This window comes from Peromyscus eremicus, chromosome 23 (assembly GCF_949786415.1).
Source record: "Peromyscus eremicus chromosome 23, PerEre_H2_v1, whole genome shotgun sequence".
Classification (NCBI taxonomy): Eukaryota; Metazoa; Chordata; class Mammalia; order Rodentia; family Cricetidae; genus Peromyscus; species Peromyscus eremicus.
Genome location: NC_081438.1, coordinates 1,095,393 through 1,122,174, shown reverse-complemented (window position 1 = coordinate 1,122,174; position 26,782 = coordinate 1,095,393). Strand labels below are relative to the sequence as shown.

The window sequence follows — 26,782 nt, the reverse complement described above, 5'->3', positions numbered from 1 at the left end:
ATTGAGTGTCTACCCTGGTGAAGCTCAGATAGGGTACCCATACTGGCACATGGCCAAGACTGGCTTATATACCTCAGAGCAACATGCACTACTGTATTAAGTTATAGCCTCCAGAACGACCAGGAAAACCACTATGCACCCTTGAAGAATGCCATCCAGAGGTCCTCCCACACATGCTGTACCTGGGGTGGACTCTCTCAGTGGCCAGAAGAAAGTCAGGGAGACAGAGAAGCCACAGGATCATGCTGCTCAGAGCTCAGAAAAGAAATTCTCATAACCCCTGAATTCTACCCACATTTCCCCAAAGTAGCCTCCTCTTTAAAAACTGCCATGCAGCTGGCTTTGTGCTCAGTGCTGTGCCTCAGGGGCTGGCCCAATGCCTGCTGGCTCAGGACAGTCGCTATGATACTGGTCAGTTAGCTGAGAAAACTGGGTGAGGTGGCAGGGTTCAAGAAGATAGTGAATGGCAGGTTCTAGAGACACCTGGACCACAGGCAGGGCGTATGAGCCCTAATGAACCTGTCTGTAGACTCTGCCTATTTGGAGATGCCATTCCCTAAGGCAGGGAAACCACACTCTATTCCTGACAGGCCTGTCTGGGTCTGTCCTGCCTAGCTTTACTTACCCGGCTGATAAGCTGCTCTCCAGTCTCTGAGGCAGTGATGAGCTTGCACAGTGCTTGGAGGGCTGGGTTGGGCAGACCTGAGCCAGTACAGAGGAGCAGATGTTACTCAGAGGGTTTTGGCACCTCCAGGGGAAAGAGTTCCAGATGTTCAGTGCTGAGGGAAGTTTGCTGCAGGTTGGCCCAGCCAGAGACATGTCCCTGTGTGGCTTAGGACAGAAGCATGTGGCCTCCAGGGAAGAGGGATCCTGACCTTACGCTTGACTCTCTCAGTGATGTTTCCAGGATACCCTAGTTCCCAGTGGTGTGCCTGTGTCACCCTAGTTGGTCTGTGGTTTTGCCAGGACCACAGCTGCAGTTGCTCTGTGGCTGTTATTTGCCCAGGTCCACTGAACACCCCCAGGAAGGGACGAAGATCGGGTGAGGTGGGCATCAGCCATGCATCAGTGGCTGTGGGATTCTGCCATGTCCGGTGATACTTCTGGCTACAAGGCCCAGCATTCTTGTGACTCATGGTCCCTCTGTGCTAGCACCCCACCCTCACCCCATCGCAGCTTACCCAGCAGGGCCTGCAGGGTGCTGCTACACTGCTGCAGCCTCTCGCCCGGGTCTGAGGTTGGAAAGAAGACAGCTGCCGGCAGGCCACTGGCCGCAGGGTCCAGCCGGAAGCCCACAGCAGTGAGGAGGGCCTGCCATCCGGGAATGCCACCCACTTTGTTCTCTACACTCTGCTGGGATGTGTACATGGCATTGCGCTGCCCGTTCTGGATGCGCTGCAGGGACTTCTCCACCTAGTGGGGAACAGAACAGGTAGAGATTCAGATCAGCCCTGTTCCTCCTCCTGGTGCTCTGGGGGAAGTCAATGCAGTGCTGACTACTGCCACCTAGAAAGCTATTTGACCAGGCCTAAGGACATGACGCAGAGCTCACTGGGCCTTAGGCATAGGAGGGTATGATGGTAAGGATCTGGTCATCAGACAAAGAAGTCTGCTCCTCTCCACTCCAGACACTGTAGCAAATCACAGAGAATGGCCTCAGGTCAGAGCCTGCCCAGCCCTACCAGTGCCTATCAGATCCTCATTTTCTACAGAATGTGTCAACAGCACTGCTCCCTGGTTGGCCTGAATTGTCACAGGCCCCGAGGCACAGAGGATTGCAGACTGTCCCCATGTCACCTGAGGCTTCTCTTAGAACAAAACAGATCAGATATCTGGGGGAGAGAAGTGTCCACTTAAAACAGAAGTGGCTGTCCCTGGGACAGAGAGTCTTGGAGACACTGTGCCTCCTGAAGGGGAAACAGGCATTGTTACAAGGAAGTGTGGCAGGGGAGCCTGATGTGTGGCTTGGGTGATTGCCATTGATGGAGGGAAGCAGTAAATATTCCTGCAGCCTGGGGCCTCAGGCCCCTGAGAAGCCTGGCTGGACAGAGGAGTGTGGGGCCAGGTTCTCTGCTACCTAAGAGAAGTTTGCAGTGGTACGGAAGGAGTGCTCTAGATGTGGTGGGGAACTTGAAAGGGCCCAATATTGTAGCTTCCAGATACATGGTGACAGAGGAAGCCAGTCTCTCAGCATCCTCAGGGCCTAGAGTGTGGCTTCTCACAGCAGGACTAGGCACCCCTACACAGTGCCTACACAGTGCATGCTGACTGTGTAGCCCAGGGTGTGGGGGTCTGAAGGGCCCGGCTTGAGTCTTCCCTACGGGATAAGAGGTTTACATAGCCAAGGTGGCCTGTCCACCTGGACCACAACCTACTTCCAGCTCCTGGAGCGGGTCTTCTGCAGGAGCTTCTGCTATGGTGCTTGCTCTAGGCCTGTGGGTAACCACAGATAGTGTGTCCATGCTACATGGATCCCAGCCTGGGCCAGAGCTGGGTTGGGAATGACTGGAAACTGCTCTCCATGCTTTCAGCAAAGGGCTGAAAGATGGGACAAATGTTGTGTGACTTTTATTTTGGGAGTGACATGGTCTTTCGTATTCTGAGTCAGCCTTTAACCCCTGATCCTTCTAGCTGTCCCTTCTGAGTGACTATCTTGACTGACAACTTCTGCTGTGCAGATGCCTACGGCCTCATGAACCCTGGGCTGGCCAAGGGTACAATCAGTCCTTTCTCAAGTCAGGGAAAGACTCTGGTAATGAAGTAAGGCCTGTCAGCTGCTGGCTCTTCCTGCACTCCTGGGACTCATTCCCGCGAATCCTCGGACTGTGAAGTATCAGCACCTTGCCTTCCTCCAGGGGAAACTGAGCAGCTGGATCTGGTCACCATGCCTTGTACTGGGTCCCCCATCTTGTGCTGTCTCAGCTGGTTCTCACTGGCACCTTGCCCGGGTTCCCCACAGGGTCCCGTCAGCCCTTACCAGGTGTAGCAGCACTCGTAGGGCATCCCGTGCCCGCTCTGGGTGCTGCAGGATCTCCGTGAGGGCCTGGCCGATGAGTGAGGAGGGGCTATTCAGCTTTACATCGCTCCCAATAAGCGTGAAACCTGAGGACAGCACAGAGGGACCTTAGGGAACAGTACTGCTGCCCTGACCATTTTCTCCCACGTGCTCAGCTAGAGAGCTGGGCAATGATGGGTGTGGTCTCAGTCCCTGGCCTCTTGGGCACCCATACCACCTGGCTGTCTCAATGAGTGGCAGGAAGATACCCCAGAGCAGCCACTAGCCTGGGCACCCTGAAGCTTCCTTGTCAAAAGGCCTTGTGGAAGAGAACTTGGGGCAGGAACCAGCAACCAGAGGGGTAAAGAGAAGTTGTTCCTCCAGTTCAGAAGGAGCAGCCTGAGCTAGCAAGAAAGACCAGACCAGCTAAGCAACAGGAGTTCATCCATCTCCTTCCTGAACCCTTAGCTCCTTTGCCTGCCTAGGTTGTCCATAAAGAAAAACAAATGAATGCCACTTTCAAACAAGTGCACTACACCCAGGAAGCCACACAGGGCAGGGAGCCCCTGTAGGAATGAAGGGCCAGGCAGAGGACCTGGCTTCCTACATAGATGCTGTGGGGTATGAACAGGACAGGTGTGGGCTCAAGGGACCATGGGTCACCAGGACACTTGCCCTACCAGAACACCAGCAGTTACGTGGCATAGCCATGCTATAGCCTTGTGCTGCCTTGGTGGGTGATAAGGGCTGCCCTGAAGGAGCCACAATACCTGCCAGGGACACTGAACTACAGAGGGGCTGGTGACCTCCACACAGTACACAGCCCTATCTACATCTTCAGAGGCCACATCAAGGGTCTTGTTTACTAACACAGGGTTTTAAATTAGGTGCCACTGTGACAGACACCCATTGTCTACTGACACTGAGAACCATGCCTTCACTCTGAGGATGAACTCCTTAGTCCAGAAGGTGATGACTGCCTCCAGGGGCTGAGTATGAGGGCGTTGGCACCCACAGCCAACTTCTTGCCCTTCCCCAGCTGCAGAATGAGACCGGGAAGACCACCCAGGGCCCATGGCAGGCTTCGGCTGCCTACCTGCCCAGTTGGAGGGGTGTGAGAAGGCCTTGCTGCTCTGCACTGCTTTCATGGCCTCACCGAGGGAGGCGCTGGCCTTTAGGCCATTCAGCAGGGATGAGTAGAAGGCATGAATAAACATCTTGGAAGCTGCTACTGGCACCGGCCACAGAGCCACCAGTACACACTGTGCACCAGCAGCTAGGAAGGCCCGTGTCAGCGCCACCAAGCCGTCTGCTGTGACGCGGCTGTTGGCCTCCTGGGAAGAGCTGAGTACCACCAGCTTCACAGACAGCCGCAGGTCCAGGAGGTCAGCAGCAGTGAGGAGCAGCTCCCGCAGCGGTGGGCAGTCTGAGATGCTTTCTCCATCACTTGCGTCATCCTGCACCCGCAGCGACTCAGGGATTGTGTAGGGGTGGCCGAAGGAGCTCTTGCTGCCAGCAGGGTTGCCCTCCATGTTGGGTGTGAGGACTAAGGCTGACAGTTTCCAAGAGATGTGGGTAGCGAAGTGGACACACTCTGCCTGGGTCAGGGCGCTCATGACCCTCTCCTTGGTGGCCATACTGCCCACCAGGGGCTGACAGCCCAGAAGCTCTGATACCATGTATGCCTCCTCCTCTGCAGAAGGCATTGGTCCCCACAGCCACCTGTCCATTACTGCTGATGGGAGCTTGGGGTTGCCTATGACAGCTGCCATGGCAGTGGAGCTGGAGTATGTGGGTGGCGTCTTCCTCAGGTGACACTGCAGGGGAGGGAACAGCAGGGTTAGCAGGGCATCTGGTGTCCCTGACATCATTCACCCTATGTTTTCAGCATCTTCACGACCAGTGCAGCCTGCCCCCTCAGACACCAGGACAGTTCCCTGCAGAGTAGAGGCTTTCTGGAAGCTGGCATCACCCACTTCCCTAGAGTGCCAGGCAATGTTGGGGATACCAGCTCACTTCCCATCTGGAACCTGGAGTCAGCCCTGGAAACTTAAAGTTATAATTTAACAACAAACTAAAAGTTAAGATCTTCAACACCACTGAGGCAGAAACTACCCCATATGAATTGTGTCCTAGGTCTGGGGCCTGGTTGCTAATCCCACCCTTTCTTCAGGCTACGGGCTGTGGGGACTGACCCCAGAGCCAGGCAGTACGTTACCTTAGAGTGTGGACCCAGCGAGCGGAGGGCAGGCACGGCAATGAGGGTAAAGCGCTCATACAGGTACTCGTTGGAGGCGCTGCCCTTCAGGAGAGCGAAGGGGACAAGGTAGAGCTCCCCTTCCAGAACCAGGACAAGCTGCCGGTGCCGGCCCACAGGACCACTTGAGTGCATCAGGCCCTGCAGAGTAAGCACAAGGGATGACTCAGGGTGGGCAGCCCATGATCCAGGGTCACCGTGGTCAACGTCAGGGCAAGTTTATAGGTTGTGCTGCCCTGGAGCAGTGTTCACAGGTGTGCCTGCCTCAGAGGCTGGGGCTTCTGTGTGTCTTGGAGGTAGAAGGTTAGGGAGCAGTCTGTCAAGGTCTGCAGGTGACCTAAGGTGAGAGATGAGAGTCACCAGCCTGAAGGGGAATGACATCCAAAGACAGAGCAACTGCTAGATCCAGGTGTTTGCCCTGGAGGCTGAGAATGAGTGAGAGGGAGCTGACCCAGAGGCACCCCAAGAACAGAGTGGAGAGGCTGTGCTGGCACCAGGACTGAAGAGTACATGCAATGACCCTCCTTGGCATCAGGGACTCCATGAGCCTGGTGACCTCCCATTTGATGAGTACAAGGCTGGACACTCAGAGCCAGGATGAAAGATTTGGGGTCAGGGTTCCTGTAGTCCAGGAAATTTTGTGATGCTTGGGTCTCAGTTCAGCTCTCCAGGGCTGGTCTGAAGGTGCTGTCTGCATTTATGGCCTCTGGAGATGAGAAGGGGTCAGAGAGGCAGCATCTCTCCTGACAGAGCTTGGGGTGAGGACCTGGGGAGGTCTGTGTGTGAGTCGCAGCATGAAGACACCTGCCCATTCTCCCCAGATGTGACCTTTCCAAATGGGCCCTGATGAAAAGTGAGGAAGCCAGCTGTGAAGATGGCCAAGCACCCAGGTGTGGTGGTGCACTCTCATACTCCCAATACTCTACAAGGATGAGGGAGAAGGACTGTCATGAATTCAAGGTGAGCCTGTGCTATAGAGCAAGACTACTTAAGCCTGGAGGAAGTGGGGAAGAAGAGGGGGAGCCTGTGAGCGAGCCAAGATGGAGTGGAAGCCGCTGCAGCAGTGTGGCCTCGGGCAGGTCAGCTGCAGACGCCTGCATCCTGGGTCCAGTACTCTGCTGCCTCAGTCTGACTGGATGAGGTTGACAGGCTGTACCCTCAGGAAATGAATGTGCTCATCTGACCCAGCTGCCTGCTGCCCGGGGCACCTGGCTGAGGGTGGCAGAAGCGCTTGCTAACCCAAAGTGACATGTGCTAGTGGGGAGTTCAGGCTCTACAAACCCAGGGCTTGTTTCCTTTTATAATTTGGCTAAACTGAGAGAAAGTAGAGAATTGAAATCACTGGGGTTACTCGTTTGCTTTACAAGCCATTTCCCAAGAAGAGCTAAGTGAGCTGCTGTGTGCTCACAGGGAGTAGAGAGTATGGCACTGCTGTGCCGGAGCTGCCCAGAAGATTGTGTGTGCTCACAGGGAGGCAGTAGGGCTGTCGGCATCTAGGTCTCATACACACTGAGTCCTGGTCTAGACCTCAGTGGCAGGGCTGACAGGACCCTGACCTCAGTGAGGTTATCAGCTAGGATAGTATGATGGTCAGTAAGAGCGTTGCCTTCCAAAATACAGGAAACATGGGGATTTGGGTGACCTGCTGCATGCAAAATTGATCCAAGCTTTGGGTTCCAGAGTCATAGGATTCATTTCATCAGATGCCAACTTGTGAGGTCCTCTTGAGCCTCCATTGTCCAATCCCCAGTCAGGCTGGGTCAAATGTCATCCTGTAGGCCACCCATGTCCCTGGGACATTTTCCTTGTTATGGTAGCATCTGTGGGTATGATCCAGTGGGGACACAGGAGCATGAGCAGGCTGGAAGCTCTGCAGAGCAAATGACCCTGGCTGTGGGGTCATAGGAGCTCTTCTAACTCCACCCATGCCATGGGACCTGGACCAGAAGCACAGAGACAACAGCCATGTTTCCTGGACAGTGGTGTGTCCACTCACATGGCTCTGCTGTTGGGAGTTCCCCTCCCTAGAAGCCTCAGCTTTCTGATGTACCACTGAGCAGTGCCCATCCTGTGCCCACTCTACACCATGAGAGGTCAGGTAATATAGGACACAGGCCTGCCCATGTATTTAAAGTATGTGTGCAGAAAAGCAGTGTGTATAAGAAGCTGTTGCCAAGTAAGACTCAGCATTGTTAGCTTGAACCACAACAGAGGTATAAAATGCCAGCCTCAGAAGGTAGCCATGCCAGTGTGGGTACCAGGCTGGGCCCTGCACTGGAAGCTAGAAAGGACCAGAAAGGCCTGGCTCAGGCAAATTAACCCATTAAGGTGAGAGCATGTGAATGCCTGTGAGCAGGAGCCAGACAGCAGAGGGCCCTGACCTGGACTACAATGGCCTATTGTGCATTATATGACTGAGGAGGACTTGGGAATAGCCTGCCATGAGTCAAGCTCACCCAGAGACAGACCCAACAACACATTCAGAGGAATGGAGGGAAAATCTGGCCAGCACATTGTAGCCAGTGACCTCAGGTGAGCCATGGGGTTGGGGATACTCTTGAGCCTCACATCCTAATATTGCTGAGTCTTCTAGGACGTTGCCCCATTGGACGGTACCAAGTCTGGCATAGGCCTACAATCCTGGGCATATGCGACCTTGTTCTGGTTGTGTGAAAGAAGACAGGTGGGAGATGGGTTGGCCAACCAATGAATGCCAGCTCCAAAAGGAGGTGTGGGGAGCTGGGGGGCCAGGTGGAAAAGATGCCCTGTGGGTACTCCCCTCCCCTTACCTGCAGCCCCAGCTGTATCCAGGGTGGAAGGGAAAAGAAAGAGAGGTTGTGGTCCACTTCATGGACCATATGTGGGTGGTCCACACAGGTCCTGAGTGGGTCGGATTGGGGAAGGGCTCTGGCTTCTACAGTCTTCTCTTTGAGAGACAGAATGACTGGGACACCAGCCTTCACCTAAAACTCAAGAACCCAAACAAGTCCACCAGAGATGGACTTTCTAACCCTTGATGTTTTCAGAACAAGGCAGGAGTCAAGTGTCCTGGAATCTGCCTGCTCCCATGGTGCAGCCTTCTGTGGGTCTAAGTAGCCCAGGAAGCAAAGGGAACTGCAGTTGCATGGGTCAGGTGTGAATATACAGCTATCCATAGTGACTCAGACGTGTTGGAACAGCCTGTGGTTTGTGCCACACCTGACTCCTGACCACAAGTCATTTTTCCATTGTGAATTTTCCCTCTGGCTGTTGCAGACAGCTGCGTGGCTAAACCATGTAAATGACCTCTGTGGAGCATCCAGAGTCAAATTTTACCCCAAGTAGAGTTGAAGCAAAGGGGTAAAAGATGAGGGTGACAGGTTAAACTAGAGCAAGTCCTTGAGTCCGGACCTCCACAGAGTGAGTGACTGCCAGCCTGGAGACTGCCCTGCTACAAGCCTGCCTCAATGTCACCCAGGGCCAGACTCCAAGTCAGCCCTGAAAACACTGGTTACAGGTAGTCTGGTCACATGGGCTTAGAGATGAGAGGTTCCCTTGTCCTCTTACAACCAGATAGGCAGACCAAGTCACTGGCTGTTGCTGTCCTTAACACCATTAATTAAACATGCTGTAGGCACCCCAGCCCCACCTCCTGCCAGCCTTTCACTCCAAACACTTCTTTCTACATTAGACAGGATCTGACTGAGCTTTTGTTGACGGCTCCTGGGTGACAGTGACACAGTTCCCATCCTGACAGGACATGCACTCAATCACAGGCGGGGCGGGGGCGGGGGCGGGGCCCATAGGAGACTATTCTCTCCCACTTTCCACACTGTTGGGCCTAGGCCCCAGCAATAGGACCACAGCTGAACCAAGGCAATTGTTCAAATCATTACATGCTCCACATGAAGAGGCCAGTGGTTAGGCTGGAAGCATCCGTGATTCCCACACCAGGCTCCAGTCCTGATGTATGGTTTCTGTGCAAATGTGGGGGTGGGCTGTTTCTGGAAGCTGGCAGTGTCATGTCGCCCTCTGGTGGTCTCTAGAGAGGTGTGCCATGTTTACAGGAGGACATAGGGTCCTTCTGGGCCTCCTGCTATAGGGCAGCCAGGAAGGAGGGAGGGGAGCTTCTGAAATTGATGGGTCACTCCAGCTGACATGCCACTTTTGGTCTGGCTGCTAGGTTGTCTCCAGACTCAGGGCAGCGAGTGCCTGGTGTGTCTAAGTATGTGCTAAATGAGTAGCTGTAACTGGGCACAACATTCGATCCCAGCTTCTCAGAAGTGCTTTTCCTAAAACACAGTGGGTTCTTTTAAAATATACTTTGATCAGGGTCTTGCCATGTTGCTCAGAGTAGGTGAGAACCCCTGGCTCACACTGTCCTGCCATCCTGAGTGAGTGCTAAAACTGCAGGCTAGGCCCCAGCCAAGGGCAGCTCTGGTTAGTAGGGGTCACCCAGCTCTCTCCGTTTATTTCAGAACTTTACACAGCTTTCACCAGATGCCATCTTTGAAGCAGCTGAGCTCATCCATTGTGTTAAACCCCTGACCTACAAAGGGATCTTTTTAGAGTCAGAGATGCATTGATTTATGGCATGTGGGCACAGGCATTGGTCTCATCTGCAGCGGACACAGCCTTGGCAGGTATCAGGTGGCCAGCACCGTGAAGGTGCTAGCTGATGGCTGTTCTGCCTGTCTAATGCTGAGGTGCAACCCTTCCTTGCACCTCTGCAGGGACATGGGGGTATACAGACATGACTTAGCACACTCTTACTCTGAGGGTCACAGAGGAAAGTCTGAGAGAGGGACTGTCTGAAGCACACCCTGGGGCTCCATGTAGTGGTATCTGCTCTGCCCATGACCTTGGGCTATAGGACCCAAAGGAGGCAGTGCTTCCTGCCATTGGATGTGACCTCTTATAAGGAGTTGGAGAAGGGTCAGTCACAGGCCCCTTCTCCCCTACTCCTACCTGTAAGGTGGATTTGCTCTCGGTCAGATCAGAGGACAACTTCAGCTGTCTGTTCTGTATTCGTGAGTATATTTCCTCAATTTATATTTTAATAAATTCTGTTACCCATTTAATAGACTCAGGTGGATTGATCATAGTAAGTGGCATCCAACTGGAAAACTTATGTTAAAGTTAAAACCTTCCTTTTTGATTAGACAGAAAAGGGGAAGTGCTGTGGGATATCTTTCTGTATGCTGTGACTGTGTGTTGCTCTAATTGGTTGATAAATAAAGCTGCATTGGCCTATGGCAGGGCAGCTTAGAGGCAGGTGGGAAATCCAAGGAGAGAGACAGGAAAGAGAAAGGCAGAGGGATAAAGATGCCAGCTGCCGCCAAAGGAACAACAAGATGCCAGCAGACCGGTAATGCCATGGCCACATGGCAACTTAACGATTAATAGAAATGGGTTAAGTTATAAGAGCTAGCTAGCAAGAAGCCTGCCATAGGCCATACAATTGGTAATTAAGATAAGCCTCTGAGTGATTATTTTATAAGCAGCTGTGGGACTGAGAGTGAGAGAGATTTGTTCTGACTGTGGGCCAGGCAGGACACAGGAAATCTGACTACAGCTCCAGGCACTTGGAGAGTACACTCTGGCATCCATGGTGCCTCTTGCTCTCAGCTTCCTCTGCTGATTCCATAGTGCCTGGCTCTGCTTGGACTCATCAGCAAGTGGTGGTTTTCTTAGGGTGAGCAGTACCTCCACTGGGGGCTCCTCAGCCATGGCCCAACTGTGGGTTCTGGCAGGCATGTGCATAAGAAACCTGGCCTGTGTAGCTGTAGTGCTGGGGGGCCATCTGCTTCTAGCTCTTAGGAAGCCCCCAGTTTGCCCCAGGTGGCCATAAAAGCCATTACCTAGTTTCTCCCTGGGTCTTCTGCTTTCTGTGTTGTGCTGTATCAACCCAAATGCAAATGTGCTTCTGACCTAAGACAGCTCAATAAACTCTATTGAGTGCCCATATGCACCAGACCTCATGCCAGCTGCTAAGGGATAGTCCTAGCCTTGACTGGGGAATGTGAATTGAGTCACAAGGGAGAAGTAGGCAAGAGCCAAGTCCTGAGACTCCCATGTTGCTGTGTAGAGGACAAGGGACAGGGCTTCGGGATGGAGGCCTTGCTGAGCTGGGCAGGGTGCCAGTCAGACCACATCACAGTCATCTTCCCCTTTGTTCCCTGTCTTGCCCCTGCTTCCCAACCAGCAACTCAGCATTGATGGAGCAAAGGTGGAGGAGGCTCGAGCAGGTGAGCAGAGTGAGTGGGGAGCACTTCTCGGAGTATAGAGGGAGGACTTCTGGTGGCGGCGGGAGGCAAGAGAAACACACGTCTTTCTCAGTCAGCAAAGCCAGAGCCTTATCAGGGCATTGTGGAGAGGGTAAAGGTAAGAAGGGACAGGGAAGAGCGTGGAGGATAAGAGTGGCTCCGCCCTTCCACAAGTAACCATATCCAGAAGGTCGAGCTGGGAAAAGCTGAAGAGACCTTGAGGGAGGGGCTTGGAGGGGCTTGGACACAGCAGTTCCCCCAGCCAGGTGACAGTCCTGCCTGCAGCCCCAATGCTTTAGTGTCCTTCCCTTTTATCCCTGTGTTAATCAGACATGTCCTACAGATGTCCTCACTTCCTATAGAGAAAAGACAAGTGTTTTGGCCAGGGTCACTTATCAGGAAAGGGCAGAGACCACAGGGTACCAGCAAGCAGAACAGTCACCCCACAACTGTTAGGCCATTCTGGGGATGGAGGAATCATACACAAACCGTGGTCTCCAGATACACAGTGCTTCTGCAGATACTGATGCATAGAGAGCTTCCGAGAGGTGCTCCTGCCACTGTAGACAGATCACCGGCTGTGATGGCCCTGCCTGCAATGGGCCCCTTAAATGTTAAGGTCCACCAAGGTCCCTGTACCATCAAAGAGCACTGTCTGAATTAAGAAGGGATATGCCAAGCTCAGGTAGCTTGGACATGCCAGCCAGAGAGCAAGGTGGTCTGTGTGGTGTCTTTATTGCTGGGCACTGGGTCTGTTTGAGACCCAGGGAAAGAGCAATAGACTGACTTGGGTCATCAGGATGAACATCTAGGATTAAATAGGGGTGGGAGGCATTCAGTCCTAGTGATGACATGGCAGTGCTCTGAGTCTCATGACCTGTAGACAAGGCAAGGAGCACATGAGGGCACTGAGGCTGAATGCATTCAGCCTGCATAGAACAGAGCTAAGTACAAACCCAGACCTGCCAACTTGATGCTCAGGACCTTAGCTATAAGCAGCCAGCCAAGACCATGTGTCCATTGAGTGCTCTAGGGAGATGTCCATGGGCACTGACCAGTAAATGATGTATTCTGATACCAAGGAGCCTCATGCCCCAGGAGGCACTTACCCCTTCCATGGGCGCAATGAGCAGATCATACAGGGCACGGAGTGGGGGCTTGGCCAGTGAGTTCTGCCTCCTGGGGAGAGAGGAAGTCCCATCCTTGCTGGGCGACACGGTGCCACTAAACAAGCTTGTCATGCTCTGGCAGCTCCTGGGGAGACAGGACAAGGGTAGGAATCAGGCTCACCCTCCATCACTCTGGTTGCCTGCAGGGCCTCGCGACATGCCTGCCAATTCCAGCTCATGCTTGTCCCTTGCAGGTTATTGTCATACAACCCTGAGTTCTGTACACAACAGCATGCATCTCTGTGGTGTCATTTACATAATTGAGCATCCCAGAGTGCTGGTTCTGTACAGAGCAATTGTGCTGTCAAGCACAAGGCCTGGGAAGGGTCAGTGTAGCCGACAAGGAAAACAACATCCAGTACCAATGAACTTGCAACCCAAGGCAAGGATCCGCTGGCCAGACCCAGCCAGACTCTGGCAGGGCCCCTCTGCCTCACAGGGGTGCCCTGAGTGCTGCTGATTGGAAATTGCCTGTAGAGGGAGCATCTTGTGCAGCTATTGGGGGTCATTTCACTAACAGAGAGGCACCTTTAACCCCCAGGACCCCGTGAGTCACACTCTCAAAGGATGACGAGGCCAATTGCTGTCTGATTCATTCAGAAAATGTGTTGAACCACTAGATGCCTGCTAGGCACAGCCATGGTCTCCGGGGCCCTGAAGAGCACTGAACATACAGGTAAATGGAGAGGAGGTCACAGAATCTGCCAGTCCACCTGACTCATGTGACCTCAACATGGCCTGCTGGTAACTAGCACTGTCTGTATAACTGCTGAGCTCTGTAGTGTATGATTTCCATTGTTTGTTGCAGGGCCTGCCCTGGCAGGGACTGTGCCAGATGCTACATATAGCAGCAGGCAGTAGGAAGCATTCTGTCTGCTAGTTGTGACAGCTATTCAATTGTTGCCTGAGAGCAAGCCAGGAGGGCTCTCCTCCAGGGCCAGTTGGAAGTGGCACCTGCAAAAAAGACATGAAGGGCCCTCCCTCAGGTCTTCAGTGTCCAACTTCACCTATCTCCAGGAACACAGCAGCACTGCTCCTGGAGGTGCAGAGGCCTGGGTAACCACTACCCTCTACTCACTCAAGAAATGAAATTACAAGCGACAGGGTGTGCTATGGCTTTGCTGTCAGAGTCAGTGACATGCAGATGACCCTGGAGTGACACTCCATATCCAGGGACACATGGAAGAGCAGCTCTCCCCTGAAGGTGATATGTGCAAATTGTTCTCTAAAGAGACGCTTCAGCGGAGTGGTGCATGGCAATCTTCTGGCTGTACAAGGGAGCCTGGCCCAGGGCTGGGGCAGGACAGATACCTTCCCTCTTCATACTGGCTCAGGAGCAGGCATGGTCTCTAGGGTAGCCCTCAGGGGCCTGGTAACCTTCTCTCATCTTTGCAGGTTCTATAGCCTAGGCAGCTGCCCTGGGCATGTGGGGCTGCTTCCTCTTTCTTTGTAGGTGAGGCACAGAATTTCATAGGCAGGGCAAACTTGGTATGCTGTGGCACCAGATTTGTATTGTCATGGATCTCCAGAAGGTGGTGCTAGATCACTGTCTTGTCATCCATTCCTTCCAGCTTCACTTGGGCTAAGTGACAGCTCAGCTCTAGGCAGAGGGTTTTCTCAGGCTGTACAGTCTTTATTAGCCGGCTTCTCAGATGATGACTATTAATCTACTTCTAGAGGAATGCACAGCACAGCAGTCTGCCTTGTACGAGGAGGAGATGGGGCAGACTCAGCCCAGGGCGTATTGTTCATAAGCATTGCTGTGGAACAATGGGGAAGGGGCCACAGGCTGCTTGATGTGACTCTCCCTCTGGAGAGGGAGTGGTAAGTGAAGGCCAGAGCTGGGACTGTGCTGTTAGTTCTAGGCCTTCCTCCAGGCTGGGCTCACGGAAATGATCCCCACCTCAGCATGAGTTGCTTCCTCAGGCCTTCCCACCATGGATAGAGCTCTTTCAGGCACACGGAATGGCCTTCCTTGTAAGAGGGCTCTGCCTCCACCTGTCCCCTCTCCAGACTTTCACTTTCTAGTGTACCTCTGCAGCAGCCCTGTCCCATCTGGTATACATGGCTACCCCACAGAGCCTACTACCTTCCGTAGAAAGCTCAGAATGGCTATGGACCTGGCCTCTGTCCCTCCATCTACTCTCTGTACTATGCCTGAAGCTTGGACACTTCAAGGGACAGTGCAGGGGCCCATCAAGTTTACTGGTGCTTGGGCATAGAGAGTCCAGACTAGAGGCCTGTGCAGCAGCCTTCTCACCTATTCCTGACAGCCTATGGGGTGCTGTTCCAAGTGGGTTCACAAGGACCCCTCAGAGATGTGTTGGGAGGAGCTGTCCTGCTTTGTCTCTGGAGGAGCCCAAGCAAAAGTAGGTAAATGCTTGCTAGAGCTGTAGGAGAAGCCCAAGGCTGATGCTCTGAGGAAGGTGAGTAGGGTCTGGGAGGCTGGATACTGACTTTGCACCTGACAGGTCAGATTTTGTGCTGGCTCTTCACAGTCTAGCTATGAGGCTCTGGGCTGCCTTCCTTGTAAGCCTGCTAGTTGTCAGAGTAAGCCAGAAGGGCTTTCCACCAGGGTCCGTTGGAGAGGGTACAGCCAGCCTCCCATGTTTCCTTTTAACAGTGCCCTTCACAGCTATGGGAAGGGTCAACAGAGATCAGGGAAGCGCTACATGCTGTTGGTACTTGGTGGCATTAGCTGAGGTTTATAGATGCCTTCTTTTTGCTGGGGTGGTGGTGGGGATCTAATTTTTGCTTTAATCCTGACCAAAGAACCCTCTATACCTCCCCCTCACTAGCTCATCTCTTCCTCCACCCATCAGTTGAGTGAGGTCAGACACTCAACAGTAGCAAGGTAACCAGTGCCTCAGGGATAGAGAAAGAAATCCTAGACCAGACCCAGGCTTTAGTGAGTGTGTAGCCTGGGGGAGGGGAGAGCAAATGCAAGGGGACAGAAAGCACCAGGGATCTGGGAGAAAGAGAACTCAGCTAGGGTAGCCTAGGGACAAAGGCTGTGTGCATGGGATGACCTGTCCCAGTGCCAGGCAAAGGCCTCCAGGGAAGGCAGTTAAGACAGGCCCAGGAATCCTCTGGGTCATGCAGAACAGACAATGGAGAGAGTGGGGCAGATGGCAGGGTGACTCAGTGACCATCTGACTCCCCTAGCATCCTGAGAGAGGGTAAGGTGCTTGAGTGAAGGTCAGGTGACCACCCCCTTGCCTCAGGGTGGGTGTGAGGGACAAACCCCATCTTGTGACCAATCTGTTGGGAGACCCAGCCACCTCCCAAGGCCCCCTTCCAGGATTACATCATACCACCATTTGCTTTGAACAGTGAGTGCTGCGGCATGGAGTGGGGGCATTCAGAGTGAGGACCTGAAGGGTGTGGGTCACAGCCTGCAGTCTCTAGCACAGTGGTTCTCGACCCTTTAGTATAGTTCATGTTGTGATGTCCCCTAACCATAAAATTATTTTCATTGCTCCTTCATAATTGTATTTTTGCTGCTGTTACGATGTGTCATGTAAATATCTGATAGGCAGGATGTCTGATATGTGGCCCCTGTGAAAGGGTCCTTCAGTCCCAGAGAGGCTGAGAACCACTGCACTAGCACAGCTATATGGGACTGGGGTTACTAAGAACGGGATGTGGAGAGCAGGAGCTAGGTTCCCGAAGCCTCTCCAGCTCTCCCTGTCTTCCACTGCTCAGGCCTGGGAGGTCAAGGTGGGGCCAGGGCACCAGACAGGAAGCTTAAGGGGCTGCTGGCCGGCCTGCCTCCTCAGCCTGTTCTCATCTCCCAATCTTGGGGATTAGTATATTTTGGACAAGAAAGTGAATTAAGTAATGAAGAAAATACTGCTTATTAGAGAGATTATGCCATAAAAATAACCAGCACGGTTGGAACTTAGAGGTAGCCTGTGGGTCTCCTGTTGTTCTGAATAAGCTCGTCATCACTTGGTGGGTCTTTTGGCAGGTGGCTTCCGACAGCTATTTCTTAATTTCCCGCCTGTATCTTATGTTCCTACACTGCCTGGAGGGAAGCCAGGAACCCAGAGAAAGTCACCTCTCCTGCTTTGCCCAGGTGCATGTGGAGTGGGTGGAGGCCTGTCATTCCAGCACTGTCAGGACCTGCGTGGGTGCTGAGCGGTCACTGCTATGCTGCCTATGGGCCAGCAGCTGCTGAAAACAGCCACAGGGAGGGGGCAGAGGGAATGGAAGGTTGGCAAACCTATGGGCTCCCCTTGAAATGGGCTGTCTGATCCTAATTGGACCTTGCCAAGGGATCCAGTGCAGAAAGACATAACCAAGGCTCCAGTGCCTACTGCCTCCTACTGTGTCACTAGGGACACACCTGCCTTTGGGGAGCACCATGTTGTCTGAATGAATCGACACACACACACACACACACACACACACACACACACACACACACACACACACACAATTGAGGACCTGTCTCAGAGCCATTCCAGACATAAACCTTCTTTGCAAAATTGATGGTTGTAGGCACATTCCGGCCCCTAAGTGCATCAGCTCCTGAATATAGGAGTGCTGGGGTCCAGTGGTCTCCCTTAACAGCTCTCATGTGAGAGATGTGGTGTGATGGGGAAAAAGGGAAAGAGCTGTACTCGGCAATGGCTTGCACCTCAACACAGGGCACTGCACAGAGTGCAGGCCACTTCCAACCCTTCCGAGTCGTCTGCACATTCTCTTAGAGCCGCTCAGCCTCACTCATGCCTGGCAAGAAAACCTCTCTCTGCCACGCTGTCCATGTGTCAGAGAGCTAGCTACTCCAGTATTTGCAAACTGGGTCCTTCATTGCCACACGGAAGGGAGAGGGGAGTCTACCCCCATGTTAGGATTGGGGAAACCTGTCTTCTCAGTATCACACAACTACAACCTAGCGAGGCCTGAGTCAAGTTGTGGGCTCTTTGTACTGGATCACAAGCCTAGCCCCATCTCACACCTCCTTGCATATGGCTGTGTCCTTGCATGTCAGAGGGCTAGGAGGGATACCTGTAAAGGCAGGAAGAGGCAACAACAGCTTGGCCCTCCAGCCTTTGGCTTTTTTCCACAAAGCTGCTGGGCCCTGGGAAGGCAAGCATACTCTTTTCACCTTGATAACACAATGACAGAAAACCAGGTGACAGTGGCCACACAGTAGGGCTGCCAAGCAGTGCCACGCACCCAACCCAGTCCCCTGTATCCCAAGGCAGCCAGCAGCCCTTGAAGACAGAACTATAAATTCTGATAAAATATGGCTAACCTAAGCCCGCAGGTGTGGCAGTTTCACCCATTTGTGAAGTGACAGGGAACTGGGGTCAGGATGACCTGACATGGACAAGCTCATTTCTGGACCCTTGCTCACTCCTACCGCACTGGCTGCTTGGTTCTTTTCAGCCTCCTGAGTTGCAGGCCTGTGAGAAGCTGGAGAGAGGTGAGAGCCACTCAGCTTCTTCCCGAGGCTGGAGAGTCAGGTCAGGGCTGGCATGGCAGCAGAACATCCCTAGGCTCCATCATATCAATAAAGGATGGTGGGAAGCCTGCCTCACCTCTGTCTGAACTGTTGATGCCAAGACAAAGCACCAGGCTTGCCTCTGCGGCTATCTGACATAACCAGAGCTCCATACCCTATGACACGTGAAACATGGGAGCACCCCATGTTTAAGGGCCAGTGCCATACCTGTGCAGGAGGTTATTGTGCCGCAGCATCCTCAGGAAGCCTGTGGGGTCGGTGACCGAGTTAAGCTGTTTGTTCATCTCCTCCAACTGCTGCTCCATGATGTCTCCAGCCTCACTTTCTGTCTCACTGCTGGCACAGGCCCTGTGGGCAAACACCAGAGAGCCATCAGGAAAAGGACACACTGCTGTGGGGTTGGCTCATGCCTTCCACAGTGTGGCTCATGTGTGCCTGTAGCCTCCACACAGCTGTGAACTGTACAGATGGAGCAATGTATCAACAGTGTGTGCCCCAGGATTCAGCACGTGCCCAGAGGAGCAGGCACTCTTCTCAGGCTGTGTGGCAGTGGGACAACCTCCAGCACAGGTTGTATTGTCATCCATTCCAGAAACATTTGCTAATCACCTACACTGTACCAGGCATGGTGCTAGGCCCAGAGCACAGCCCAGAAGGACATTTTCAAATGAGGAGAGAGACTCATGGGTGGTTTTGAGCAATAGTATAGGCTCCTTGGGCCCCTCCCCCAGGTGAGGCATGAGGATGTGACTAGTGTGAATTTATTTGTATCTCTCCTGTGGATACTTCATGACACATTCTACATGAACAGAAATACCCATCAGAGCCCTGACTTATGAATAAATGGCTAGAGGCTTGTTTAATGCACATGCTGCACACTGTTCAGGGAGACAGAGATGGCACAGTGGCGCCCACACATCACCATACCCACCCTCCTCCATTATCTCAGCATCAGGCCCAGGTCACATTCATATCTGGAAATGTCAGAGTGAGACCTCAGGGCTCATGGGCTGAGTCTCCAGAGTGACTTATCGTGTTAGAGCTTACTTCTTCCTAGCCAGTCCCTGTGCTGCGATCTCTGTGACTTTATCATCTGTGTTCAAATGACAGTTTCTGCTATTCCTGACCCCAGCAAACATCCTGCTATTGCCCAATACTGACTGAGACTAGGAAAAGTAAGTTATACTAAGTATGCTGGTTCATTGGCACTGGGCCCATCCTGAACCAGATGTGGTGGGGCATGCCTGTAATCTCAGTATTTAAGATGTGAAAGTAGGAAAAAATCATAGGTTCAAGGCCTGCTTCAACCTGCTAAGACCCTAAGTGAAAGCTGGCAAGTAGATATCTGAGTTTGAGGACAGCTATTCTACAAAGTGGGTTCCAGAATGGCCAGGGCTACACAGAGAGACCCTGTTTTAAAAAGAAAAAACAAACAAACAAACCTATGGAAATTTTTTTTCCTGTTGTATAACCAGTGTGTACCAGATCCTTAACTGGGGCTGATGTGACTGAATACAGACAGCCTCTGCCCTGGAGAAGCACAGAAGGTGCTAGATGATTGTAGTAACCTCTGTACATGGATAGTAAATTATAACAGTGAATACTCGGTAGGAAGCCCTAGGGTGGGCATAAGAAGTCTGCCACAGACGCAGTGCAGAAGGCTTTCAACACTGACTAGGCCTGGTTTTGGTCACTTTTTTTTTTTTGGCTGTAATAGGAGGCAGCAGGACCATCGAGAAGAGCTGGTACTACAGGAAAAACTAGTTACAGCTTAGTAGGGAAGTTATCAAGGCCTCAGGCGCTGGCAGGAGCAGTGGAAGGGAGGTACCCTGGCCAACTGTGTCCTGGGCACCAAGACCAGCCTCTCTTTCCCCTGGAGTGCTTACTTTCTGGTCTAACAAGCTCTGGTCCTACTCATCAGTGCCCTTGAGCACCACACTTTTTCTTTTTCCGTTGTGAATCTCTTTGCCTAAGGAGTCTCGCTTGAATTTCTTGCCCTGGCCTTCTCTACTCCTGGGCTCCCAAGGGATGGTAAGGGCCCTGTTCTTGCTGCCTATCGTGGGGCTAGCAGAGGTTGACATTTAGATCACCAAGCTATGGAGGACAAAGGGCAAAGGTCACGGTATAAACTGGCACCCTGGTGAGAACTAGAAGGGTGGGAGAATGCAGAGTCAACAGTAGCCTCTCCAAGGTACCCACCTATTCTGCTTGTACCTAGTCCAGCCCTGCCAGAGCCCAGCCCGCTACTCTGGCAAAGATAAATCATACTGACTAGGGGTGGGCTCCAAGATGCTTACTGTGGTGACCCCTAAGAGACAGCCATGAATCAGTACTATGGAGCTATGCCAGGGCTCATCCTGCTCTAGGGACACATGAGGGATTGGCAGGAGCCTCCGGAAAGGACTTCCACTTGCAAACATGGCCTCCTGGTCCATCAGCTGGGCTGGAGTTGTACACAGGCACGCCATTGTTTATGTCAGAGCATTCCTTGCTAACTCATTCTCATTCCCTGCCTCAAAGCTTCCCTTTATCAATGAGCAGTCACTTGCTGAAAACTTACAGTCCTGAGCTGAAGAGGAGAGCAGGAAGCCAGCCCTCAGCCCCTCTATGCAGGGCGGACACCCATATGTTGAGCCCCGTGGTCATGGAAGGACAGTTCCTTCAAAGAAAAGATTTTCCCACTGAGTGACCACTGCACATGTTCAGTACCTCTGATACCACTGCCTTGCACATTTCCTGGGATGCTCACAGCCCTGCCAACATCTGACAAACCATGTCCCCAGAAGCCACTCAGAACAGGAGAGTGCAAGAAATGGAAGAAGCTGGGCATCAGGAGTGCTCTCCTGGGCAACAGGCCAGCCCCTCTGCTCTTTCACTTAAGCTTAGCAGACCTTTAAGATGGGAGGAGCCTGGCCTCCGTGGACTGTCTCCTGCAGCACATCATGCTGGAGAGGACAAGGGGTGGTGCAGTTGACGACACCTGATCATAACGACATTCCTTTTAGCATCCACCTTCAGGGAAATCTGGTTGTGGCTTCCTGAGCCTGGCTCTAGGCGATGTGTAAACACAGAGCCACAGAAGGTGGCCATCTTTCTGCTCTGGAGCCGTGAACTACAGTAGCCAAAGGAAACACCTGAGCAGTGATGGATGACCCTGCCCACGTAACCCCTGCTTTCCTCTTACATGGCAAGGCTGAGCTGCAGTTCATTGAGTCCTGCCCCTTAACCTTACCAGAAAACTCCTCTTCTGGTGTGGTGGGGGAGTGTCTCCAGAGACCTGTGTGGCTTTGGTGCACCAAGCTGGAAACACCACACCCAGTAGTTATGATACCATTGAGACCAAAGACACTCAAGAAAGAAAGTAACAGTGTACACAGAAGCAGATGCGGACTCACTGGACACAGGCTGCTCTCCTCAGCAAACATCACATCCCAGACCTTACAGCCATACATGGCACAGTAGGGATAGACGGATGTCAGATCTGCTGGTTCAAACCCTCTTTGTTCACAGCCTAGCCCTCTGAAATGCAGTCACTGACACACACCCTCTCCAGATCTCCTGGGAAAGGCTTCTGCTTCATGTCACTCTCAAGATGGCTGCTCTGTATCCTCCCAAGGCCAAAACCCAGTTACCCCTGTGTCTTCTCTAGAACAAGTCTGGTTGTGTGAGAGTAAACAAATGATTACATCTCCCCGCCTCCCCCCCCCACAATCAATACATTCTTGCTTGTGCTTAAACTGATAAAAGAATAAAAATTAACTTCCAAAATGCTTTTTTAAAAAAGTCACTTGAACCCTGGAGCTTTGTGAGTCTCTCTCTCAGCCGGGATGATCTAGTCTTACTCAGGTGCTGAGAGGAGGCGCTTCACAGTGCTGTCCGAGCTTTTCTGCTTTCAGTAAAGACAGTGATCACAGCCAGCTGGCAGGGACACAGGAAGCTGTGATTGGGCTGAAGCCTCATTTCTTGGTGTCTTATTTTTTTAAGTCTTTGCTGGGAGTGTGTTGGCAATGGCATTCTCCCTGATACATAGCTTTTGTATCCTCCGAATTGATGTGTGACGACGTGGACAGAGCCCAGTGCAATCCCTGTGAATGCTGTTGGAATGGAAAGACCTGAAGTCTGGGAGGTGGGATAATCCCTTCCAGATACTTCCCTGGGACATAAGACCAGCAGACCCTCTTCCTTGCAGGTGAGCCAGGTTAATCACGAGGGATGGAGAGTGTGGGCACAGCACTGGGCGGGTAGGAAGCGCCCTGCAGGGACCCTTTTTTTCCCACTCTGGTTGTTTCTGCAGGGCTGTGGAGGAATCAGATGCACATGACTCTGTGCACATCTGCTGCTCCACCTGGGGACTATTTGAGTGTCACACAGGCGCGTATGTGAGTCTGCAACAGAAGGCACACTGTGAACATGACAGTTGTCCTGTGTTGTCACTGAGAGTCCCTCCTGGAGTTTTCATCTCTTCCAGTAGTGCATGCATCCCTCAGTGAAGATGCTGAGAGTCAAAAAAACAGAACAGTCACCTAATCTCCTAGGTGGTGATCATTTAGGACTGACTGTACATGTGGGAAGACACCGAAGGCCCTCCCCCACTCTCACAGAGTAAGCAAGCTTGGATATCCTTGGCGAGTCACAGCTCACACAAGAGGGGTGTGTGTGCTGTGCGTGCATGTATGCACGCATGACTTACACAGAAAATGGACTGCCAGCATGGAAAGACATGGTGCTGGGTGTCTTCTCCCCTATGGGTGATGCAGGAAAAGGCTTTGGGCGCTGTCCTAGACTTCTGGTCCCTGTTAGGGGAGTCAGAGTGGCCAGAGAGGAGGGGGCAAAGACACAGAAGAAACTGCTTTGAGGAGTGCTACCACAGCCTGCCACTGCCCCTGGGAGGTCAGAGGGGTCTCGGTCCACCCACCTCTGCTCACTAGGGACCAGGCCAGTGAGGGACCCACCCAGCTGTGTGGTGGCACGTGCAGTGTGTGTGTTGTGCTCAGAGCCAAATCGGCAGTGAAGTCACATGATGCAACACAGGTGAGTGAGCTCTGGCAGAGCTCAGATTTGCTATGTATTTGATTTTGAATTAATTTCTGTTGTTGCTCACTGAGAAACCCTTTCCTGTTGCCAGTCCCCTCCCAACCAAGCATTCGCTTCAGTCACATGACCCTTCCTTACTTTAGTGCTAACCTATTTCCAGATATCATCTCCACTGTTGCCTGGGAGGAGCCTGTTCTGCCTAAGCCACGAACTCGCCATGCCACAGACACATCTAGATTTGCTCTAGAGCACCGCCCATTAGCTCTGGTCCTGCTGCTCACACAGAGATCCTGAATGAGCCAGTGAGTTCTGGAGAGGAGTCTGCAGAGCCTTCACACCCAGGAAACTGTTCACATTGGCACTGCAAAACAAAATTCTACTGGTTTCACAGCAATCCCAGGATCCCTTTCTTCCAGCCTCTCAGTAGAACCTGGAAGACGCTTCCTGTGAGGTGTCTTGCTTTTACAGGGTTGGCCTGGGGTCAGGTTTCTGGAATCATAGACAACGCTGCACTCTTTCTTGGATGCTGCTGTGCATGCCTCAAGTCCATGGCACTGGCTTTTCCTTTCTCTGCTTTGGATGGAGATTGTAAGAGTTTGTGACAGTCTCACATCACATCACAATGAAAAGGAAAGGCGGGTGTACATGTGTGAGCATGGGGACCATCAGGCACCCCTCCAGGTCAGCAGCTCTGGGGCTCATAGACCATATGCTCCAACTCCCAGCTCAAAGGAGTTGTGAGCAGTTAGTAATAACAGCTGAGCTCTGTTGCTGATTGTCAGGGCCCTCCTTGCATGTTGTCATTAAGCCTTGTGGAAAAGCCAAGGAGAGCACCTTCCCCTCCTTACCATGGGTAGCCTGCTCCACTGGAAGTAGTGGCAGAGCAGCCAAAACATGGCAAGCTTCTAGACCTGTACCTTCCTGTCCCGCCCTCCACCCTCAGAGGCACAGATGCTGGCTGACCTGGGATCACTCAGGCTAGAAGCTCCAAGCTCACCAGGCACCTGCCCCATCCCCTCAGCTCTCAGCAGCACCAGATCCCTCACTATTCACTATGTATGAGTTCATCCTCATTTGATTCTGCCCACAGAAGAACCACTGTAACTGGAATGGTCTCTTGAGCCCCCGTGAAGACCAGCGCCCTGTTCACTAAGCATCTAGCATGCCTCCGAAGGCACAGATGCAGGATGCTTCCAGGTGCTGCTTAGGGGTTTAACGTGGTGTGGTGCTGGAGTCTGCCCAAGGCCTTCCATCCCTGTAATTGCCCTGAGGAAAGTTACAGTAAAATGCTGAATGGCTTCTGAAAAGTGAGAAAGAGATGCGTGGGTAAGGAGGGAGTCACAGTGAAGCACATACTGTGGCCACATAGAACGGGAGCCCCACAGCTCAGCACAGCAGCACACTGGGCAGGACCCTCGGAGCTGCTCTAGACACTACCTTGTCCAGTCAGATGCCACTCTAACACACCAGATAGCTGCAAGAGGACTGAGCTGTGTGTGCAGCTTGTTTACAATCCTCTAAATCTAGGTAAACAGCCCACCTTTAAAATTTCTGTTCAAGATAATGCCACCAAGAGCCACCAGACCAAGTCTACTTAACAGAGGTGCCCCAATTCTGGGCAACCACTGGGAAAGGGGCATTTGTATAGATGATGCAGTCTCTAAAGAAGACAAGGCGACCTCAAGAGTCATTTCCCATTCCCTAGGTCTTCCTTGGAATACTTAGTAGGATTCCCACACTGAGAAATAGGAGTCTGGGGACAGTGTGGCTTGTACTCCTCCTTGGGAGGGATCTGGAAAGGTTGTCACACCCTTGTGCCCAGAATGGAGGCTTCTGTCCCTGCTGAGCTTTGGATAGGGCCAGTTTCCTGTCTGCACTGCCTACTTCCTGAAGGCTGAAGCAGTCAGGGCAATGCAGAGTTTGCTTGGGTCTGGGGGAGGGTTGCTCCCCTCTCCCTCTAATTGGATTTTCTGAAAGGACCTGCTTCCCTTCCCTCCTCCAGATGCTGGAGAGGAGTGCTGTACAAAAGATGCTGGCTGGTGCCCTTCTTGTCTTTTTCTGTCACATTAACCCAGTAGGGGGTTTAATAGCCCAAGATTTTGAGAAGCTGTTGTCAAGTCATGAAAGCCCCCAAATGCAGCTTAAATGGTTATTAGCTGGCAGGAAACATCCCCTGCATTCTAACACTGCCATTTAAATAACAATAATAAAGAAAATAATAACAATAAGCGTAAATGCCTTGCCTACACAGCCATGATTACACCTGCCACCCACAGTCCACAGGGCCCTGTGGATTTAGGATTTACTTAGGGCCTGGAGCAAGGGCATGGCTTTTGGTTTGGGGGACATGCCTGATTCTATCACCAGCCAGCAGATGTCGCCCAAGTCATCTATGAGGTGCACTGGGAACTTCCATGGATAATTCCTTTAAACAATACACACACACACACACACACACACACAGAGAGAGAGAGAAAAAACCAACAACAATCCACTTACAGACAAAAGAGCCAAGGTGCTCCTTGCTCTATTAAGAGCCACAAAACATACATACTTGCCAAATGGAAAGGTGCAGAATTAATTGGGAAAGAGATGGAGTTTGTATTCCTCAGCTCCCTTGGGGGTTTTTATAATTAATAAATATTTGTGAAGCCTTTGATAAGTATTGAGGTACCAGAGATGTGCTAAACAAAGCAAGCTTCTGTGGGCATTAAGACACTCACAGAGCTCCTGCATGGGATTGAAGGAGGGACATGAATGGGGGCAGTGCTGATAGCCAGTGCCACTGCTCCTGTGGGCTGGGCCCTTCCCCTACATTACTGCTCTTCACAGGGACCAGGAAGGCACATCTTTCCATTATATTCCACAGGGAGTGGAAGAGCCCCCATTAAACTGGCATCGTTTCCCTCCCTTCTCAATGGCCACACTGTTTTCTGCACTATTGTACAGCCAACAATTGTACAGTTGTACAGCAAATATATATTTGTCTTATGCCAGGGACTCCCTAAAGGAAGTGCTCCCACACAAACAAGAGCACTGTCCTCAAGATAATTAATGAAGTATGAATTGTGTAGGTAATACAAGAAAATGATGATTTGGCTTGAGTGTCTAAAATAACAGAGTAGATTTTACTCTATTGGATACTTTGTTAATGTCCACAAATGTGGACACTAGTAAATGCTGCCCGCAGCAGCAGCAGCAGCGCCTGCCCTGTGGCTTTATTCATCTTTCTGGAGAGAAGCAGGATTGCAGCATCTTCCCCAATACAACAGGTTTCTATGGTTACACAAGACATAAATATATTATATGTCCTGTGTCACGTGAAAGGCCCAGCCAGGCGCTGCATGCAGAAGACCCCCAGGGGGACAGCACTCATGTGGATGGCTCTCTGCAGCCAGCTAAATATTTGTTTCTGGGTTTGCAGCAGGAGAGGCAAGGGACCTGCTTGAGAGGCTGTCTACAGTGCTCACAGATGCATCAGAATGACAGCCATACTGCGAGCCAGCTTCTGCTTTGTGGGGCTTGAAAAGTGAACTCTGGTGAGCCCAAGGGGCAGAAGCCACTGTGCCATCCCTACTAGAAATGGGGTGGCCTGGATTCTCTTGTTGG

At 52.2% G+C, this 26,782-nt stretch overlaps 1 protein-coding gene across 5 annotated transcripts in view; it reads right to left on the bottom strand.

Moving 5' to 3' along the window:
• Ttc28 (tetratricopeptide repeat domain 28) overlaps positions 1–26,782 on the bottom strand; it is a 184,204-nt gene that overhangs the window by 8,912 nt on the left and 148,510 nt on the right. For all 5 annotated transcript variants that reach the window (XM_059249011.1, XM_059249012.1, XM_059249010.1 and 2 more), the window contains exons 9-15: positions 18,347–18,487; positions 12,607–12,751; positions 5,214–5,393; positions 4,092–4,812; positions 2,978–3,102; positions 1,182–1,413; positions 626–702 (exon numbers count right to left, since the gene is read on the bottom strand). In XM_059249011.1, coding sequence (XP_059104994.1) covers positions 626–702; positions 1,182–1,413; positions 2,978–3,102; positions 4,092–4,812; positions 5,214–5,393; positions 12,607–12,751; positions 18,347–18,487 — 1,621 coding nt within the window. The remainder of the gene's footprint in view (positions 1–625; positions 703–1,181; positions 1,414–2,977; positions 3,103–4,091; positions 4,813–5,213; positions 5,394–12,606; positions 12,752–18,346; positions 18,488–26,782) is intronic.